The sequence below is a fragment of the Rhodnius prolixus genome, unplaced genomic scaffold, assembly GCF_049639745.1.
Source record: "Rhodnius prolixus isolate KJV_2025 unplaced genomic scaffold, Rpr scaffold_18, whole genome shotgun sequence".
Classification (NCBI taxonomy): domain Eukaryota; kingdom Metazoa; phylum Arthropoda; class Insecta; order Hemiptera; family Reduviidae; genus Rhodnius; species Rhodnius prolixus.
The window spans coordinates 3,149,193-3,172,179 of record NW_027411636.1 but is presented as its reverse complement, the minus strand read 5'-3'; the positions used below and the strand labels follow the sequence as shown (position 1 = coordinate 3,172,179).

Sequence of the window (22,987 nt, the reverse complement as noted above, 5' to 3'; positions counted from 1 at the left end):
CCATATTTGAGACACAGCATCCAATAGGAACGCTGCCAAGCCATCCTGTGCAATCCTCAAGTTGGCTCACAAAGATGAAGATCAATATTAATCTTAATTGAACTAAATGAACGTGCATCTAATTATTTTTGAAAAGCGATAAGTTTTCTTTGTATTGTTTGGTATTTGTATTGTTAATAATAAAGAACAAAAATTAAAAAACAAAAAGCAAATTGTTTAAACAATCCATGTAACCCATCTGTATTTATTTTTTTAAATTCAAATTTGAAAGAATAATCGAATAAACAATACCTTCAATTCTAAATTGTTTGCAGAGTGGGGGAGACGATCCATTAATTCTAGGAGCTTAGAAAAGAGTTTTACCATGAAGCGAAGTCAGTGCATCCTCAGCCATGGTTCAATACTGCTCGTTGGAGGTTGGTCTGCTGGCCAGCATAGTACTTCTGTCTTCAATGGTGCTGGTTCGACCCGGCCCAAGGCCCGTGGTTAAATCGGATCCCCTGAGAGATGTCAGGAAATCCTGCAAGAATCCTTCAAAAGAATTTATAGGTAAGAGACTATGATGAGAACAGAACAACTCCTTAATCTTCTATAAATTTAATATCTACTGTAATTAGCAAATTCGATGTTCTGTTTCGATGAATTCCTTCATGAATAGTGAACATATCACCCGGTCATTTCCGGATATAGACAGATATTTATTACCTTTTTCAAGACATTTTGCTAACACACACCCTACAAAAAGACAATTTCCGGGACGCGAATCTGTCCATTGCAGGCCAATTGGAAACTTCGTTTTAAAAAATAATTAAATTAGAAGGCTTTTTAAAAATTTTTTGTCGTAACTATTAGTCTACTAATTATATAGCGATAATGGCGTTTTGCCCCCTGATAACTCTGTCAGGCCCAAACTATTTAACTAGACGGAGCGTCGGGCTCCCCGTAGTGTCCAAACTAGCTTTGCTCCTAACAAAATTATTTTTACCATTTGTATTAGAAATGTATAGCTTTAGATGAATACGGAAATTAAAAAGTTTTTGTTCCACCATTATATGGAGACGGCTCTGCCAATCAGGGTCAAGTGTTCGAAGCCTTCAATATAGCTAAACTGTTGAACATACCTTGTGCATTTGTTTTGCGAGAAAATGGGTACCAGTGCTGAAAGATCTTCAGCAAGAACCAACTATTATTCTCGTGTTGTTTAATGATGGAATGCTTTCTTTGAAAGGTGATAATCTAACTTATCACACAACGCGAGATGATTTGATACCAGTTTTTTTAAAAAGATGTATTGTGATAGGAGATATTTATATTCCTCGTGATAGGTTTACTCTTGAAAGTCGAGGATTTACTTTTGTAAGATATTTATGACAAACAGCGATCTTGAACGTGATCTGGAATGCGAATAGGACTGTCCTCTAGAATTCTTACTGTCAAAGATCTAGTTGTATGACCACCTTCGGGAACGAGAACGAGATCTTGACCTTCTACGAGGAGATCGTCCTCCGCGTCTGCAAGGGGAAGAAGGACGACCATATCTGGCCATTTGAATTGAATCATTTCAGTGAAATTCACAATTTTACAGTGAATGAAATTAAAGTAGAAGATTAAATGCCAGTTAATGAGGTTAGCATTAGTGAGGTTAGCGTTAGTGATGTTAGCGTTAGTGAGGTTAGCGTTAATGAGGTTAGGTTAATGAGGTTAGTGTTAGTGAGGTTAGCGTTAGTGAGGTTAGCGTCAGTGAGGTTAGTGTTAGTGAGGTTAGTGTTGATGATGTTAGCGTTAGTGAGGTTAAGTTAATGAGGTTAGTGTTAGTGAGGTTAGGTTAGTAAGGTTAGCGTTAGTGAGGTTAGTGTTAGCGAGTTCATCATAATTCGCTACTGACCTTCTACGAGGCGATCGTCCTCCGCGTCTGCAAGGGGAAGAAGGACGACCATATCTGGCCATTTGAATTGAATCATTTCAGTGAAATTCACAATTTTACAGTGAAGGAAATTAATGTAGAAGATTAAATGCCAATTAATGAGGTTAGCATTAGTGAGGTTAGCATTAGTGAGGTTAGCGTTAGTGATGTTAGCGTTAGTGAGGTTAGTGTTAATGAGGTTAGGTTAATGAGGTTAGTGTTAGTGAGGTTAGCGTTAGTGAGGTTAGCGTTAGTGAGGTTAGCGTTAGTGAGGTTAGTGTTGATGATGTTAGCGTTAGTGAGGTTAGGTTAATGAGGTTAGTGTTAGTGAGGTTAGGTTAGTAAGATTAGCGTTAGTGAGGTTAGTGTTAGCGAGTTCATCATAATTCGCTACTGGTGATAGTTTACTTTGAGTTACTTGCACCGCGCACACAAATCAATCACTTTTTATTTACGTAAACCAACCTCTTTAAATAAGTTCAACTTCATATTTTAGGTTTAAAAAATATTGATGAAAAAGATAAACAGCTTCTGCTAAAGGAGCACAACCAGTACAGGGAAAAGGTAGCTGCTGGCCAGGAGCCCCCTCAGCCTAAAGCGGAGAACATGATTCTGCTGGTAAGTACTGGATATCACAGGATAAACAGAATAATCCAGTCTTTTTACTGAATATTTTTTTGGATGCCCCTTTTACACCTAGAATTGTTCCCGAAATATGAACTGAACTACCTTCCTTAATTACTGGTGCCTCTTGGACCTTCTTTTACACAGGAAACGATAAATTCTTTCTTGGCACTTTCTTTGCTTTACTGTTTTCACTTTACCTTACTCTTTGTGGTGAAAACAAACACAAGTTAACCGTATGGGACCGCCCATAGTGGGGAGCAACGCTGCAGTTATAGTGTTCTACTATTCACCTCTTTTTTCTTTTGGCATTATCAAGACTTCGCTTTTCTTCATTTATGAAAATGCGTTGGTACAAATAATAACCGAACCGCTTTTCTTAAATGGGGTAGTGATTTAATAAAATTTTTATGTTTTTTTTTGAGTTGACAGATTTCTTTTTACCTGCACATATTTCTATTTTATATTATTTATTTATCTATTTTCTTAAATTAAAGTAACTGCTGGGCGCTCTACAGGATTAATGGGGTTAACAGTGAAATTCGTCCAATTCTTGATGAACATGCCTTCAACACTGGTTATTTTGTAATCAAATGTTGAAATAGACATTTGAAAATACGCATGAAACTTGCCAAGATGCTTCCACAAAGTTGTTGGTCCGACTGATGGAAGTCACCAAGGTTCATGTCTAGTTCTGTTTATATCATGTACGCTGCAGCTCCTGCTATTAAGCTGCTGGAAAATACCAAATTTTCAAGGAAGAATTTTCATATAGAAATAATTCCTTTCCATCAAGTCTCGTCGAAAAGGAGAAACGCGACTAAACTTGGTCACTATGTGCACAGCGACTCTCTTTGCTCGCTGCTCGTCGCTCTCTCTCTCTCTCTGATTTGAAGCAATTATCCCCGCCGCTCCACTATGTATCCACCCTAACAATTAAATTTTATAAATAACAAATGGTCAAAAACTGATTTGGCATGTTAGGACAGGCAGTAAAAATGCATATTTAATTAATTCGATCAGCGTAGGTACAAATTTATGAAAGGGCTTGAGAATTCAACAACTGGTGTACGGATACTTTAAATATATTTGTCTCAGGAAAGGCCATTAGAATAGTGATTTGTAGGCGATCGGGAGGGACATGGGGCAAAGCCTTCCTTCAGGACCATACAATTAGTAATCCTTAAAATAACAATAGTATCCTAAAATATGAAAAACTGTTCTTAATTATTTTTTATTTTAAAAAGGAATTATAAAATTGGAAATCGAATATTATTATCTATTTATCAACTTACGTAGCATCAGTATACAGTAGTAGGGAGTTGTACGTTCTGGGCCACTTTTCAAAAACTAAGTCCAACAGTTGCGTTCATTTAGTTAAACAATTAGAAAAATATTAGTAGCGGTACACTGGTTCTATAGTGGTTGACCTTGCACACTTGGAAAATTTTTAGTTAGACGCCATCTGCCAGAGAGCAAGTCCTTTTAGTAGGTTCATTTAGTTACTTGGGAAAGTTTTAGTAACGATGCAGTTAGTATTGTGGTGGTAAACTTAGAATATTCTTACCCACCGAAGAAACGCCAGAGACTAAGTCTCTGGACTAGATTTTGAAACTAAGCAAATTAGCCTTCGATTATAAAAATAGCACTTGTTTAAAATATTTTCTAACATTTTCTCAAATATTTCAGTTTAGATTTTTTTTGTTTTTGTTTTTTTATGTGCAATAAGTAACCTTAGACTACCTTATTTTAAGACAATCTACTTTAAAAATTGACTACTGGTCCATCTAAAAGAGTTTTCAATTAATTAAACAACTTGTTAACTAACACTCTTGAGTGCTCGTGAACACGTTTTCTTGCAAAACAAACGTAATTTCTCATACGAACATAAAAGGAATTCTGGAAAATGATATACCGTTTGAAAGCAAGGAAACTTTTGTCTGAAAATGATCACATAAGAGCCTAATGAGTTTTCTTAAAAATTTCGATTACTTTTATTTTCCTAGGATCCGGTGGAAGATTACGGCAGTTTGGAGAATAATTTATGCTTCAAAATGGTGCCAATTTTTAGGAAAGTTATCTGTCTTTCTAACCTCTGTCATCAGAATCGAATTCGGACTAAAACTTTCTGAGTAATAACATTTTTATTGGAAAAAAGTAATGATTTTAGAAAAAAACTTTAAAGTGACGTCACTCAAGAACAGAGGAAGATATGAAGTTGGCCAATACGTCATTGAACTCCACTTTAGATGTACTACACGCAGTAGGCCTATGGACAATACTTACTGGTTCACCCTGTATATGTATAATATTTATATATTATAAAATAATATAGATTTATCAATAACTACATTGTTTGATGAAAAGGTGTTTTATAACAATATGAAGTAGACTATAAGTTGGGTAGACTTATATCAGTGACAGAGTGGACTAAATTAGCACTAAATCCAAATCGGCTATCGTGATGGTTGGGTATGTTGAAACAAACCTAATATAACTCCTTAACAAAAACTTACAGTTTAAAATGTTAAGTATAAGGGTTGATTAAACGCCAAAAGGTACACAAATCAGCGAGTACCCAACATTTCATTAATATTTAAGTAATTCTACTGCATTAATTTTCATTAATAAGTTATTTTTTAGAATTGATTAGATGTCACAGACCCTTATGCTGGCCACTTCATTCATAATATTTTTTTGTTATAATTATGATAAATCACATATACGTACATGCATGTTAAAGTAGAAAAAGACAAAGTTAGAGTAGGCTACTGTCTTGAATTCGTTTTACCGAAATATTCGTGAGCACAAATAACACACAGTTATAACAAGTAGATTATTCAACAACAATTATTGTAAACGTTTGTTTACCTATTATTATAAACGTTTGACTACTTCATAAAATAACAATTACTTTAATCGAAGAATGAACTTAAACCGACGATTTTTATTTAAAAATAAAAATAAATAAATAAAATAAACAAAATCATTGATGTATGTTGGTGTAAGCATTTTCTAAAAAAGGTTTTGAATTTTTTAGCTTCATATTTTTTTTTATATTTTTTATAACGTTTTTCTTTTAAACCTGTAATTAGTAGTTTGATTATTATAAATAACTAGATATTACAGTCAATCTACAGTGCTACTTGAACATATATTTTGTAGATGAAAATGGCCAGCATAAGGGTCTGTGACATCTAATAAATTCTAAAAAAATAACTTATTAATGAAAATTAATGCAGTAGAATTACTTAAATATTAATGAAATGTTGGGTACTCGCTGATTTGTGTACCTTTTGGCGTTTAATCAACCCTTATACTTAACATTTTAAACTGTAAGTTTTTGTTAAGGAGATTTTTGTACCTTTTGGATAGATTTTCCTTTTTGTCTATTTGGAATGTTACATATCTGCTTTACAGATTTTTTTAAAATTTGGAATAAGCAATTCTATCATTATAACCTGATAAGGTGGTAAGTCGGAACCGTAACTACCACTGGAGAGATCTTTTTAAAGATTGATTACAGTTGCGGTGCCCCAAACCATCCTCAATAACAATTTTTTTGAAAAAGCGTTTTGAATAATATAGGAAGGTATTTGTACGTAAATAGCAAAATTAAACTGCGATTTCAGTACTTCCTTTTAAGAGGAGTAAGAAAAATAAATTGCGATTGCAGTACTTCTCCCTAAAAGGCAAAGAGGCAAAAATTTTTTAATCGACAATTCATTGATTTAAATAGGTTCACTCATTGATAATTTAAACGATTGCAGTACTTCCTCTTAGTAGATGCAAGAGCATGATAGCACTTCACCGCAACGTAGAGGAGCTTTAACCACTTATTCGAGCTGAATTTTATCAAAATCGGGCTAACCGTTATAGAAATATTGGTAATAATAGTTTTAGAAAGGGCCTTATTTGGGTGGGGCGAACTCCCCTCCTTATGAGACACTGCGTCGAGACTTTTAAAGTGTAAATCTGTACAAAATTTCAATTCGAATGACACTTCATTCATGAAAATCGGTTCACGTGTCGATAATTTGAAACGATTCCTATACTTCCCCTTAACAAGTGTAAGAGCTGATCGCCGCTTTATTGTTAGGTAGGGGAGCCCTAACCCTATCATCCTACCAAATTTTATCAAAATCGGGCCAAGATTTACAGAGTAATTAGTAATAATAATTTTGGAGGGGGCCTTACATTAAGGGGGCTAACTCCTCTCTCCCATTCGATGTACAGGGTCGAGACTCCCAAAAGGCACATCTACATAAAATTCCGAATCGAATGACACCTCATTCATGAAAATCGGTTCACGCGTTTAGGCGCTACGTTGTTTACAAAAAATGTAACAAGAACAAGAACATTTTTTGAAAAAGCCGTTTTTGCTCATTTTCGGCAACTTTTTTCTCGAAACCTATTAGATCTGGGTGGTTGCAAAAAAATTACATCTATAAAGGAGGGTTTGTCCTATAATTTAAAGAAAATTTGGGAATTTTATCTTTTATAGAAAAAGAGAAAAAAATTATCAAAGTTGGGTGTTTTTCAACGTTACGCTTTTTCGTGCACTTTTTGTCGATCAACCCTTATACAACTCTCCTACCGGACAGTTTTAATTATCATTTCCACTCTACCGCCATTTTACAACTGAGCTTCTTTAAAGGTGGTGCAATTTTATATAGCGCTAATACCAGTTTCAAACCCCTCTTACATATTATTCGATGAAAAGTTTTCACATTGTTAAGAGACATTTAATTAATTGCATCCAAATATAAATTTCTAGAGTGGGTCTAAATAATACATGGAAAAAAATGAAAACCTTTATTGAATCTGAATTCAATTAAACATTTATATTTTTATTAAGACTGCAATAATAGAAGGAATAATAGAAGTTTGAATTGTTATGCGTCCAGTCAGAGTCGATGCTAAACAGAGGGGATGGCTGGACTTAGTTTTTGAAAAGTGGCCCAGAACGTACAACCATATTAAATGATTTGGACTTAGTTTTTGAAAAGTGGCCCAGAACATACAACCATATTAAATGATTTGGACTTAGTTTTTGAAAAGTGGCCCAGAACGTACAACCATATTAAATGATTTGGACTTAGTTTTTGAAAAGTGGCCCAGAACGTACAACTTCCTACTACTGTATACGCTGGGTGTTATGGCACCATACTGCAGTTTTACCAAATTTTCTAATTAGATGGATCGTTCTTTTAGAATAGTACTTTGAGAAAAAATGGTCAATAAATCTAGCATACTAAAGACTAACTACTAAACTGATCTTTAAATGTCATGATGATAATGATCTGCGAGGTTATGTCAAAGACTCTGCTTAACTCTCTTCTGAACTTGGAGTTTCAAGAAGTTCGCAGAGCTTTGGCTTCTTCCTAAGCTTCTTCTTCCACTTTCTAAGCTGCCAAAGCTGGGTTCTAGAAGTTTTTTAATTTTAATTTTTAGTTCACACTTAATTATGTTTAATAAAATATGCAATTTTATATACACTTAGATAATGGTTTCTGAAGGGTCCTCTTACTGACCGCTGATCTTGGAAGGAACTTGGCAGAACTGCTCTTTGCTGAAGGCTTCATGATGCTGCTTAGTTTCCGCCCCACACACACACAACCACACATTTTTTAAACAATTATGTAATTTTATTAATTAATTTTTATGTATTCACACAAATGTTTGTTAATTAGACCTGGGACAGTGATGCAGCGTTACAAGCCAAAGCTTGGGCAAGTGGCTGTGATTATGGGCACAACAATCCTGAAATTAAAAAGAGTAAGTCAATTATTGTTTGAAAAATATTGAAATGGAGGGGGGATTAGAAAGACAAAAGGGCATTAAAAGCAGAAATTGAGAGAGCAGACTGGAAAAGCAGAATTATGATAAACTAATATTAAAGGTTGGGAAGGGTGGGGGACGCCACCAACACTCAAAATACTAATAGAGATTGGATAGAAAATGATCATATATTTTTAAATGATCCAGCTGTACAAAACACACATAATGTGGTTTAGACCACACAAAATATATATTATAAACACTTACAATTTGGTACCTTACGAGACATACAATTACATTTAGCACGTGCTTGGCTTCTTATTACAATTCATGTTCCCTCGCTATTACAACATTGATTCACTTCTTGACACAATAGACATAAACTTCGCGACATTAATGACTATTAAATATTTATAATAAAGTCTTTAAGGAGACACACGACAGGGGACCTACACGCCGGTGTAGCAGGAAGACATCTTGATCATGGCTGGACTTGGCGGCAAAGTCAACTGACATAGGAACACTGACAACAATTCCTTTGAGAAGCCCCAAGGGTGACTGGCTCGAGCTCCCAGGCACACGCTGGAGCCCCCTCTCCGTTGTCTTCTCCAGTGCTGCCAACCGGACAATGCTGTGCCAAAAGATAAATTCTAGGCCGGGGGGCCGCACATCCCTTCGAGGATCGAACATTGTTTACATTCTATAGTTTTAGTCTTCAAATACGAATCATTTACAAATCTATTTGCTAAAAAACTTATATTTTGTCCAGTAGGACAGTTGTTTTAAGTTAGGTTAGGTTAGGTTAGGTTAGGTTAGGTTAGGTTAGGTTGGTTTAGGTTTGGTTAGGTTAGGTTAGGTTAGGTTAGGTTAGGTTAGGTTAGGTTAGGTTGGGTTAGATTAGGTTTGGTTAGGTTTGGTTAGGTTAGGTTAGGTTAGGTTAGGTTAGGTTGGTTTAGGTTAGGTTGGTTTAGGTTAGGTTAGGTTAGGTTAGGTTAGTGAGAAAAAACTAGGAAAAAACGTATTGTTGAATAACTCACAACTTTGAGATTGTTTCCTTTTTTCCAATCAAAGAGAAAATGTTCAAATTGAATTTAAAAAATAAAGGTTTATTCTTGTTTGCGAGAATAATTCAACGCAACAAATAGATTTTAAGAAAAACATTTTGCGAAAAATGAAGTTCAACCAATTACTTTTTAAAGCACACATTGATCATTTTAATGTGAACTTACAGGTATATAAAGTAGTACAAAGTGACAAATAGAAATCTGCAGTTGGGCAGATTTCCTAAAATCTGAAAGGAAATCACAGAAATCAGCTGTGAACACTCACAGCACTTTCTCTTGCCATAATTTATACTGAATTAAATCTAATTAATTGGCAGGTCTACCACAAAATTCTGTCCAATGAATCTCCATGAATTCCTTCAAAACCCTTTTTCTGTGAGATTTCCGGTAGGCCGATTTTATTGAATAATTTATTCGAATGTCACTTAATAAGAGTTGGTCGCCTGAACACTGAAATGGCCCTTTCAGCCGAAAGTGACCCGGGATGATTGGTCATCCCTTGCAAAAAAATTTCAAATAAATGCTATGGATAAAACCCCAATTTCTAGATAATTGATCCAATAAAGAGTTTCGTCTGGTTGGCTGGTCTTCATGCGAATTTGGAATATTGGTGTCTTAGAATAGATATACGGGACGGGACCTATATCCCACGGCACCGCAGCCACAAGAGACTTATTGCCAGCCCCCTTTCTTGAATTTAGTAGACGAACCGGACTTTCCTTTTCCTTACTAGTTCTTTTTGCGCTACTATCTCCTTTAGTCTCAAAGAGTCAAAGATTTCATAACGCAATTGAACACCAAGTGAGAGGCCGTTTCCTCCTCTTCCTGACACAATTCGCGCAACGGTTCTGAGCCCCACCTTGTACAGGTGCTTTCTCAACCTGCCCTGAATAGGCCAGAGTAATCAGAGTAATCTGTTTTCTACAGCAAGCTCAGAGTCTCATCGGTTCTTTGTTTACACAGCCAGGGCGTAGTAGGCAGCCAGGATGTTCAACAAAATTCCTCGATCAATAAGAAATACAGAAAAGAAGGCATTTCAGGAAATTATTAAAGACTTCTTATTGAATAATATATTTTATAAAATAGAGGACTTCTTGTCCAGTAGATGGACTGTTACTCACTTCAAAGTTGAGTGAACTGAAGTAAATTGTACAACGGATTTTTGACGGATCAGTTCAAAGTTCATTATAACTAGTTCATTGTGATTATTATGACGAGTCTATTGTATGTAATACATATGTACAGGCAAAATAAAATATATTCTATTCTATTCATTGCCGTGTTTAGCCCCAGGACATACTATCACCCAGTTCTTTTCATGCTCTCTCTCCAGATCCACTCTCTGAGAGTAGCACGAACTGCATGATTGGTAATCACCAGGACTGGTTCCGGGCCAACGAAAGGAATATTAGCTCCGTTCCTGGCCAGTTGATCGGCTATTTCATGCCCCTTGATCCCCAAATGAACCGACACCCATTCCAGCCGATATTTATTATGCCGAGCCAGTTGTTCCAGAGTTTTGGTGCCTCATCTAATATTTACTAATATTGTATCGGGGTAAATTCATATCGTATTAAACTGAAATGGCACTCCAGAGAAAAGACCAGCTACCTCCTCACAGACGCACGGACCAATTTGTAGAAACGTTTTTATTTCCGCTCAGAGACCTCAAAAAGAATATTTGCAGGAAAAACTCAAACACGAAAATGTGAGTGATGACCCAAAGTAAGAGAAAGTATAAATGTGCATCGTAAGTTTAAGTGCGTTGTTGCATTTAACTAATAAACAGGCTATTAACTTTAACTTTTTGGTCTGTTCAGCAAAGAAACCAATGGGACAGAATATTTATATGAAAAGTTCAACCGAAAATGGAGGTTTAGAGAAAACATTCAAAAAGTACATACCGGAAATGGTGAAGGGGTGGTATGACGAGGTGAAGTTGTACACGTTCGGAGATGCCTTCTCCGTAAAAACAGGTCACTACACACAGGTCAGTGGATCAGTGTTTTATTTCAAACACATGGATTACAAAAATCCATTTACATGAGGAAGGTCACTTAGACTTAATCTCATTAAAGATCTTTCCCATCTCTCCGAATTAGCTCTTTATCTTTCTGTACCTCATAGTTACGTCTTATTTAGAACCCCTTACAAGAAACTCATTGACCTATTGGTGAGACATTAATTGTATCGTTGCTCGATTTACAAGGATCCTACCTGCAGTTTCAAATTGCCAAAATACATCTCTTTGCATCAATCAAGTCCACCACATCTGGATCTTTTTATCCAATTCGATACCTACTATCTTTCTTTAATCAAAAGAAATTCCCCTAAAATGTCAAGAACTCTAGTTAGAGCTGTTATCAGTTATTGAAATTTTTAAGCAGGTATTGTATTTCAGATGTGGGAAGCTGGCCTACTATGTAATCGCCCAAAAGGATTAAACATAACGGCTTCCTTTGAATTAAGGATGGACAGGTTAGGAGAAGCCTTCTCTACGGCCCTCAAAGGCATATCCTACCCTGGATTAAATATAATAATGAATTAATCAAGGGTTCGAACCTAGCTGCTGATCCTTAGCTTTTTCTCTCCCTAGGAGCTTCTTGCAGCTCACTGTTCTGGTAAGAGCATAGGTTAGGAGAGAACACTGTCCGGAGGCTGGCAGTACACTCTGGAAAAAGCTCTGGGCGCCAATGTCCATAGATGTAGATGAGCATAAAAAAAAAGAAAAATTATAAAATTATGGATGCACTATATTATACACTGAAACAATAAATAAAATCCATCAACAGCTGACTAAGCGCTTTGCTTAAAAAAGTGGTTGTGCTTCCTCGCCGCTGTCGCTGAAACGTGATGAAACAGGTGCGTCTGCAGGACTGTGGGGGAATCATCCTGTAATCTGTCCTAGTTGCAGGAGTTGTTCCTAGGAGCGCTAGAAGCAATAAGAAGAGATTTAAATTACCGTAAATTTGCCATCCACCTCTTTCATTGCATTCTGATAAGACGTTTTACACGTGATGCCTCCCTGACAAAAAGAAAAAAGCGAATTACTTTACCTTTTTTCCAAACCAGAATATAAATTTCTAAGAAGGTTAGTCAACCTCTCTAGATGTGGCGCCATTTGTCATGCCCTGAATCTAGAAATAATCTATTTATTCATTTCCTCGTTATGATGTTTCAGATTGTGTGGAAGAACACTACTAAGGTTGGTTGCGGTTATTCATACTTCAAGGAACGTACTCAGGGTAACGATTGGTACTCAGGTTATTTGGTCTGCAACTACAGCCCAGCGTTAGTTTGCATTTATTATTACATTTAAAACGCAGACATAATCCTTTAGTTGGATTACCTATAAATATAGTAATATAGTAACATAATAAACATAGTACACTATGAACGCGCTTATTCTTAAATAATATTTATAATTGTAAGGAATATCATTAATAGAAACTAATCAATTTACCTGATGGTAGAACAGGTTTGCTGCATTAGTAACGCCAAAATGATGAACTCTAAGCAGATGGACCAGGCACATTCAAATTGAAAATGCAGCACTATTACAAATTGCAAACACATTATTGTATTGAAACTATTAAGGAGTTGAACCATCTTCAAAGCAACCGCTTTCTTATCAGCCTAATTTTGCCATATATTATCTACCTAATTTCTTTAATATGAACAGCCCAATCTTAGGCATTTTTAGGCAGTGTCTAGAGTCAGGTGTCACTTTTATTTGACGCATCGCGTACGATGGTCACTAGCGCCTTAAATCCTAAAGTTTCCTTCTTCTTCTAGATGGCACTGGCTATTATCGTATCTACCTACAGTACCTTGCCCAGTAATTTTGACAAATTCGTTTAAACCCGATAGTACCTCGGACAATAACGAAGAAACTCATCTAACATTTCTGGTGATGAATTTAGGAGCGAATTTGATTAAGAATGGGCAACTTTTTAAAATTATACAAAACAAGTGAATAATATAAATCAGGGAAAATGTTAGTTATGGTGTAGTTTTCTTTAATTTTTACTTGGCAATGTTGGCACAATCTCCCACCTTTTTTTTAGCTCTTCATCGCCCACCAATTGTCCATCAAAGATACAATTTTGTAAGAATATCTTCTAAATTATTGATCTCTGGTTTTGTTGGTAGTAGTTCATGGTCACTCTATTTCTCTACATGCCAAACTTTTCGGCATATATCTTGGCATTCGTAATTGGCAGGTTTCTGTCTTAGCAAGTGGCGCCTGGTTGGTTTCCTTTCAACCCCCTGATGAGACATACGTCGTGTCTATAAATTATCTGTAGAGAAAGACGAGTTTTTACCATCTATTCAGTTAAGCAAATATGAAGTATGGTATGTGATGTACAGATTGCTAACTATGTAATAACGATTAATAAAACTTAGCTATGCGGTTAGCGAATTGGACTACCATGTGGAGGTCCCGAGTTCGAATCCAGCTGCTAACCATTAGATTTTCTCTCTTCCTTCTTACAGCTTACTACAGTGTTGTCAGTAACGAGAGAACACTGTCCGGAGGCCGGCAGTGCACTGGAAAAAAAGCTCCGGGTGCCATTAGCCTCAGATGTTGACGTGCCTTAAATCATTAAATAATGAATAAAATAAAGCAGACAATTAATATTGTTAACATTTTATGTTTCAGAGGAAATGGGAAAGGGGCACCTTATAAAGAAGGTTCAGGAACCTGTACTGGCAATTTAGTTGCGTCAGATAAATATCCACATCTTTGCCAAAAAAAAAAGAAATAATCATAAAAAAACTTGTACTTTTCAAGCAAATATTTTTTTATCAGATATTATTTCATTTAACTAAAATTTATTAGCAATTGTTCAATTAAGTTTTACTTATATGTGCTTCACACAATCAGGCTTCATGTTCATGTGCTTACACACAATGAGGAGGTTTCATGTTCATCAGAGAACTTGAAATCAGAGATCATGTTCAAACAGGAATTGTAATTGAGAGTTTTGTTGATTTTGCAAAATAAATATAAATGATATGTCACTATTTTTTTTTCGAACCCATTTTTCAAGGCTAACTTACTAGTAACTTAAATTTTTCAATAATTTCATTTGTAGGAGGAGGAACCAGTATTTTACGTTGAAATAGCTTCTGTAGAGATAAGCCTGTCCCATAAGGTGTCAGAAAACTGTCCCCTCTCCACCCTTACTTCATGCAATAATAGAAAATGGAAAATTAATATTGAAAATTTCTAAAAATATTGTTTATAAAAGGAATTGAAAAGATTAATAGGTAAAGATGGCGAGAAAAATAAAATAAATGCATTGAAAAACAAAACGCTGCCAGTGATGTTTTTCGGTACTAACATCATGAAAACGCTGCCAGTGATGTTTTTCGGTACTAACATCATGAAAACGCCGCCAGTGATGTTTTTCGGTACTAACATCATGAAAACGCCGCCAGTGATGTTTTTCGGTACTAACATCATGAAAACGCCGCCAGTGATGTTTTTCAGTACTAACATCATGAAAACGCCGCAAGTGATGTTTTTCGGTACTAACATCATGAAAGGTAAACATAAATTATGTAATATTAGTTTTTTATTCCATCGCTTATATTAAAAAATTCTTACCAAGCCCCTTCATCCCCCCCCCAAAGCGCACACATTTTTTTTCTATTTATTTAAATAAAATAAGTTTGTTTAATATCAAAGAAAGAGAAACGGTCGAAGAACAGGGGCGAATCCAGTACGCTAACCGCATAGCTAATCCCTTCCCTATTTATAATTATTATTATTGCTATTTCTATTGTAATTATTATTATCTTTACTTACTGATTGGGCCCATAAGCTATAATCTGTTAATTTAACATTATTTTCTAATCAAGGTGATTTACATTTATTTTCTTCTTTTTTTTTTATTACCTGGTTTAGGGCAGTTTTATTATTTTTACAAGGAATATTTTTGTTTCTTTTAATTGTAATTATATTGAAATTATAGTTTGTTTTATGAGAATTGCCCTATCATAGTGTAAGAAGGTCTGCAGTAGTGAGCGGTGTAGCGCAGTAAGCTAGATAATCAGCTCACGTTGCCACTGTCATAGGTTCGCAGCTCACTATGCGGCCGGACTCTTCACTTACTTCGTATTCCTTTTTTTCCTTTCTTTATTGTTCTTTTCTATTATTTCTTATCCTTTTCCTTGTTCCCTTTTCCTTCCGATTGCTTCCTTAATTTCTCCTAGCTGACCCAAACCAGTATACCTCCCCACCTCCCACTAAGCTAGCAGCGGGCACTACGTTACCCCTAAGCAGAGATTTTTCCGAGAGCAGGGAATATTCATTTTAGGAATGTAACATATACCTTCTAAAAGTCCCTGATTTGAATTTTCGGGTGCGTAATTTATTTACTTTCAAGGCTAAGGGCAAACAAATTTGAATATTTTTGGCAAATAATATGAACACAGGTGTGTGAATGTTTGCACATTGTGTGCAATAAATGTTTTATTTTTATTTAGTTACAATCAACGCATTTTGCGATATAAGCAACAATGATAACAATCAACAACATATCACACATACCAGAGTGGAGAAGTTGCCCAGCGGTAACACTTCCAATAACCTTCTACTGACTCTCTTCATCAGAGAGGTGATCGCGAGGCCACCTGTCTTTTAAGACCGTCCTGGAAGTGTTGTCTGGAAATGTTCTTGAAGATAGATGTTGTACAAGTGGATTCTGATGTGTTTGAATGCTGAGATGGAATTTTCTGTAACGTGTTTTCAGCAACTTGTGTTGCACGAAAGGAATGTTTAAAGTCTTTGTGAATGGTTTGATTGGTGACGTAGAAAGGAGCTGTTTACTATAGAGCAGAAAAATTTTAGACTGCAAGGACTTGCATCCTTTGCAGATTTGAGCGTTTGGTTGAACCCCTCACAGTTCGATGCCATAAGCCCATTCTGGCTTTAATATACCTTACATAAATCAAGTCTTTAGTTGTTCAGAGTGAGCTTTGATCTGTTGTCTAATGGTCTTTTCAGTTGTCGGAAGCGTCTGTTGAGTTCTGTTCTCTTAAGTCGAGTATGAGGGTTCCATGCAAGTCTTCTGTGTCAAAGGTAAAGCCCAAGGTAGCGGACTACGTTGACTACTGGTAAAGGAATTAAATTGTAAAAGATAAGATTTTTTTTAAGATTTGCTGTATGATTTTCATATATTATTTTATTATTAGTTTCTTTGTGTTATGGAGAGAAGTCTGTAGGGTTTTGGTTTTTGTTAATTTTCTTTAATACAATAAAGGTGTGCAACTTGTTAGGAGAACGAGAGAAGTTATAGTGTACAAGTGATCCCCATCTTTCTTACCAGATGTGGGTCCAAGAATGGATAGAATTCTCCGAGCATCACAAGGACTAGAGCTCTCAACTCGTCAATCATTTTTCCTGACGTACCTGTTTACCGCTCAATCCGCGTCGAAATTCGCTACCAACCCCCCACCCAAATGTTCTATCTTCACTTATCACATCACCTAATCAGTTTCCTTACAATTACGAGGCTGATACTAGATCCTAATGCACGCCAGAGTTCCTCAAAGAAACATCTCTCGTAAAGTATATTCCACACCATTTAAAAAGAATAATCTATTTCTGCATAAATCATATTTACGACACAGCATCCAATAGGAACGCTGCCAAGCCATCCTGTGCAATCCTCAAGTTGACTCTCAAGAAGAAGATCAATATTAATTTTAATTGAACTAAATGAACGTGCATCTGAGAAGTCCATTATTTTTGAAAAGCGATCAGTTTCCTTTGTATTGATTGGTATTTGTATTGTTAAATTATAAATAATAAAAAAAATTGTTTAAACAATCCATGTAACCCATCTGTAGTTATTTTTTTAAATTCAAAATTTTTTTACACGTGATGCCTCCCTGACAAAAAGAAAAGAAGCGAATTACTTTACCTTTTTTCCAAACTAGAATATAAATTTCTAAGAAGGTTAGTCAATCTCTCTAGATGAGGCGCCATTTGTCATGCCCTGAATCTTGAAATAATCTATTTATTCATTTCCTTATTATGATGTTTCAGATTGTGTGGAAGAACACTACTAAGGTTGGTTGCGGTTATGTTTACTTCTACGATGGCCAGTGGTACACAGGTTATCTGGTCTGCAACTACAGTCCAGCGTTAGTTTGCATTTATTATTAATCTAGCTAGATTTAATTAAGTTAATCTAAATCTAGTTTCCTTCTAAATCTAGAGCCACTCGATCTGGTTGGCACTGGCCATAATCCTACGAGTTAAAACAGATTTTATTATTCCGTAAAGAATATAATTTTATAAATAAACTAATACAAAACGTTAATACATTAAATAAATAAATAATTAAAACAATAAAATACCTGTAAAGAATAATTAAATTACTAGTTTATATGTTATGTTACCGTCACTGTACACTATAAAAACACTCTATGTAATGTAAACACTCCAATGTAACGCTAAACCTTCCCAGACTATAACCTAACATTCAGGTTGTGTCGCGTTGTCGTCAGCACCCTCTGATGGCAATAAAGTAGCTTCTAGCCGCAGTACTCTGTCCAGCAAGGCATAGTGAAGGCATTGGTGTTCTGGTATTTTCACGATAGCTCCTCTTACTTCATCGCCAGACAGGGAGCGTTGAATCTTATTGTATTTGAGCTATCCCCGTTCTGTGCAAATAAGATAGTGCCTAGGGGCGGCAGATTCAAACAAATTGTAACTTAGTGACGAAATAAAGACAAACTGTTTAAAGAAATTATGCCGCCTCTAGGTCATTAAATTGGTGGAAAAGAAAGGAGTTAACCATTACTTTTTTAAATTATACAAAACAAGTTAATAATATAAATCAGGGAAAATGTTAACACAAAAATTGTATAATTTTCTTTACTTTTTACTTGGCAATGTTGGCAGAATCTCCCACTCTTTTTTTAGCTCTTCATCGCCCACCAATTGTCCAATAAAGATACAATGTTGTAAGAATGTCTTCTAAATTATTGATCTCTGGTTTGTTGGGAATAGTTCATAGTCACTCTATTTCTCTACGTATATGCCAAACTTTTCGGTATGTATCTTGGCCTTCGTAATTGGCAGGTTTCTGTCTTAGCAAGTGGCGCATAGTTGGTTTCATTTCAACCCCTGACGAGACACACGTCGTGTCTATAAATTGTCTGTAGAGGAAGACGAGTTTGTACCATCTATACACCCAGACAATCTAAATCAAATGAAAAGAAGATGAACAAAAAGTATGGTGTATGATGTACCATTGTACAGATTGCTAACTACGTAATAACGATTAATAAAACTTAGCTATATGGTTAGCGTATTGGATTACTATGTGGAGGTCTCGGGTTCGAATCCAGTTGTTGACCCACTGATTTTCTCTCTCCCTTCTTACAGACAACACTATCCAGAGAGGGATAGTGTTGTCTGTAATGAAAGAGGACTGTCCCGAGACACGGAAAAAAGCTCCAGGCGCCAATAACCTCAGATGTTGACGTGCCTTAAATCATTTAAAAAATAAATAAATAAAATAAAACAAACAATTATTATTGTTAAAATTTTATGTTTCAGAGGGAATTGGTATGGGGAGGCACCTTATAAAGAAGGTAGCGGAACCTGTCCTGGAAAATTTCTCGAAGTTGCGTCAAAACAATATCCACATCTTTGCAAAAAAAAGAAGAAGAAATCATCATAAAAAAACTTGTACTTTTCAAGCAAATATTTTCTTATCAGATATTTATTCATTTAACTACAATTTATTAGCAATTGTTCAATTAAGTTTTACTTATATGTGCTTCACACAATGAGGCCTCACGTTCATGTGCTTCACACAATGAGGCCTCATGTTCATGTGCATCACACAATGGAGGAGGCTTCATGTTCATCAGACAAAATATACCGAGAGAACTTGAAATCAGAGATCATGTTCAAACAGGAATTGTATTTGAGAGTTTTGTTGATTTTGCAAAATAAATGATGTGCCATTATTTTTTTATTTTATTTATTTATTTTTGCCGCTTCCCTTACCCCAAAATTCCCTAGCCCATTTTTCAAGACTAACTTACTAGTAACTTAAATGTTTCAAACATTTCATTTGTAGGAGGAGGAACCAGTATTTTATTGGATGAAATAGCTCTGTAGAGATAAGCCTGTCCCATTCGGTGTCAGAAAACTTGCCCCCTCTCCCCCTTACTTCATGCAATAATAGAAAATGAAAAATTAATATTGAAAATTTCAAAGAATATTGTGTGTAAAATAAAATTGAAAAGATTAATAGAAATTAATGTAAAGATGGCGAGAAAAATAAAATAAATGCATTAAAAAACAAAACGCCGCCAGTGATGTTTTTCGGTACTAACATCATGAAAACGCCGCCAATGATGTTTTTCGGTACTAACATCATGATAACGCCGCAAGTGATGTTTTTCGGTACTAACATCATGAAAGGTAAATATAAATTATGTAATATTAGTTTTTTATTTCATTGCTTATATTAAAAAATTCTTACCAAGCCCCTTCACACCCCCCCCCAAAGCGCACACACATTTTTTGTTTATTTATTTAAATAAAATAAGTTTGTTTAATATCAAAGAAAGAAAAACGGACGACTACAAGGTAGTCGAAGAACAGGGACGAAGTGGATGGAATGAAAAGAAAAAAAAAAGTGTATATACTTGCAAAGAATAAATAAATTTATAAGGTTAATACAGAACAAGAAGGCAGTGGAGTGCAAGATGGCGGCCGCGGGAGGTTGCAATAAATATTAATAACCTACACTTTAAGAGCATGAGAGCGTTCAATTTTCTTTAGATTATGTAAATTTTTTTCTCTCATTTCTTACTATGGACTGTCTTTAAAAAGAAAAAAAAATAAAACAAAATAAATAAAGTAATAATAATTTTTTGTCCATTAATTTATTTTAAAAATATCATGAATTATAACCTTTTAATTCTGATGTAAACAAGAAATTTCCCGCCCTTGTTGAGCAAACTCCTTTACCACGCTCTGAATAAACAGGTCATGGCATTGTTTACTTTATGTCTGATCTAGTAATCATTTGCAAATAAAGAAAATCTTGTAATTACTCAATGAATATTTATTGTCACGGATACGATTTTAATTACAGTTTAAGGATAGTATTTTAAGTTTTTTTTGTAAGAAAAATATCAATTGTAATATGTCATGAAATTCCAAAAAATATTCAGAACCACTGTTTTTTGGGAAGTGCGAGGACTAGAAGAGGAAGTCCAGGGTAAAGAGATTTCCTTTCCAAGAAGCCAACCTCCCCCCCGAACCAATCAGGTCCTCTCCTTCATTCTCCTCTACCAATTTTTCCCCCACCCTCCAAGAAGCCCAAGGTGGAGCGGAATAATCACTCCCAGGAGCAATTCATTTCACTTTTTTTGGGTACCAAGATCCCGTAATCAGTTCTATGCAATGATTCCTGATGAACTCCAGATAATCCAAAGATGGCACTCCAAATTTAAAAAAAAAAAACGGGAAGCACGTTAAGGAGGAGATCCCGCTCCTAACTCTGATTGGTGGCCTACCACACCCAATGGGTTTAGACTAACTCTGATTGGTGACCTACCACACCCAATGGGTTTAGATTAACTCTGATTGGTGGCTATCACACCCAATGGGTTTGGAATAACTCTGATTGGTGGCTACCACACCCAATGGATTTAGATTAACTAGGAAATCAATGATAAAAATCAACGTAATTATACATATCTTTGATTTTATTCCCAGTAGCACGCATGTTTTGTTGTATCTCTGATCGGTATCAAACTTTCATGCATTATCAGAGGTTAAACAGATTAATATCAGTGAGGTTTAGAGATTAAGGATTTTACTTTAGCTTTAGTCTTTTACTACAATCTTCCCTATTTTCATTTCATTTTAATCAACCGCACTTTCAATACTAGTTGTAAATATGTTGCGAATTATCTGTGTACAATATAATATATATTCCCGGATTATTCGGGTTAATCATGTGCAGGGCTAAAAGGGATAATCCAGAAACCCGAATAATCCTTTTATTTAATTTACTTATGTTAATAAAATGTTCTTATACAATGCTTTTCTAAATATAATAATAAACATATATTTATTATTTTATGATATAATTCTAAAGTAAAAAATTATTTTATTGCGCCTAAACATAACGGACGCGCTGTCACGAAATGGGCGCTAACGTTTTAAAGAAATGGGCTACTTTCTTTTTTTACTTAAATTTATGCACGGATAATCTAGGGCGGGTGTTAGTCTAGTGGTCAAGAGTGTGGCTTCGTATGTTGAAGATCACCGGTTCGAATCCCGGGTATGACTAACTTTTTATTTGTTAGAAAAAAATTGTTTTTAGTAAAGTATGAGCTTCCGCCCACCTTCTACGACGCCTAATTGGTAGTTGGGCGTTAAACCCCGCCTAAAAAAAATTGGCGATTACTTTACTATACACGGATAATCGGGAGCATACTGTATTTAGGTACTGTCTCAGTAAGTGACTTGCTCCGAATCAGTATATCAAAAGGGAAACCACAGATATCGGTGAGCTGACAAATTGGGATTACCACTACCTGGTGCCTGATGTATCTCCCATCTATTCCTCCGCTTAAACATCTCTTAACCTCCCGGGCTATCTGAGAAAGCCCCAGGAAGCAAAGGGAGCTGACAGAACTTCTTCCAGTTATGAAGTCTAAAGTAAATAAACAGTTTTTGGCTGTTTCAACAAATGCGGAAGTACATAATTTTACAATATAATATTTACTAACATTACAAATGTAATGAATTAATTACTTTACCTGCTGTATAAATAAATTTATGTAAGCAACATTTAAGTAGAAAATTATAATTTCCACTCTGTGTGGTGAATTTATAATTTCTTACCATTTTTCTTACTGAATAACAATTAGGGGCGACCAGATTTACGGAAAATTCTATCGCAGAACGAGGCGAGCGCTTTCCCAAGATAGCTTTTACCCAAAATTTAAATTAAAATTAAAATTATAATAAGTTTAAATGCGTGAATTTCATACTTTGAGTTAAAAAAAAAATATTTGTCCACAGTTTTGGAAGTTATATTTTTTCAAATCAGGGCAACTTAATATCTATATTTTAACACTGCCAAGTTAATCAGTTCACACTAATTGTCCTTAAATGGACCAATTCTGATTGTTTCACTAAGAATAACACCTTCAACACCTATTTCTGGGATTAATTTTCATAAACAAATATAAATTATCTTTTGACACAATTAAATTAAATATTAACACTGTGAATCAGCTAGTTTATTCAAATTAGTACAAAATCTCGCGAAAAGCCCTTTAAATTGATAATGTTTTAAGGGATGAGATTTGCATGTTGAATACAATTAAAATAAACCCTTCGCACGCTAAAACTGTATATACATACTCACACTAACATACTACATTTTATTTGTGTTTATATATCTAACGTTTTGTATGCAATTTAAATTTATATACATACATACATACATACATGCCCTTATTTATAAGTTATCACAATATTCAAAGCTTAATCTCTAGAATTTAATTCAATTTATTTATTTTGAATTTACGAAGTCAAGTATTTGAAAAATATTAT

The 22,987-nt window shown here is 35.1% G+C and overlaps 1 protein-coding gene across 2 annotated transcripts; it reads left to right on the top strand.

Annotated features, from left to right (window-relative positions):
- Window positions 1–322: 322 nt before the first annotated feature.
- Window positions 323–19,368, top strand: LOC141462142 (salivary antigen-5-like). 2 transcript variants are annotated; one of them, XM_074143756.1, is made up of 6 exons: window positions 323–549; window positions 2,400–2,521; window positions 8,221–8,305; window positions 11,193–11,362; window positions 12,554–12,663; window positions 18,953–19,368. In XM_074143756.1, the coding sequence occupies exons 1-6, from the start codon at window positions 393–395 to the stop codon at window positions 19,074–19,076; spliced, it is 768 nt and encodes a 255-aa protein (XP_073999857.1). In that variant the 5' UTR covers window positions 323–392; the 3' UTR covers window positions 19,077–19,368. The 2 variants fall into 2 exon arrangements, with proteins under 2 accessions (XP_073999857.1, XP_073999858.1); XM_074143757.1 differs by lacking the exon at window positions 18,953–19,368 and adding an exon at window positions 14,036–14,397 and having other exon boundaries at window positions 334–549.
- Window positions 19,369–22,987: the final 3,619 nt, after the last annotated feature.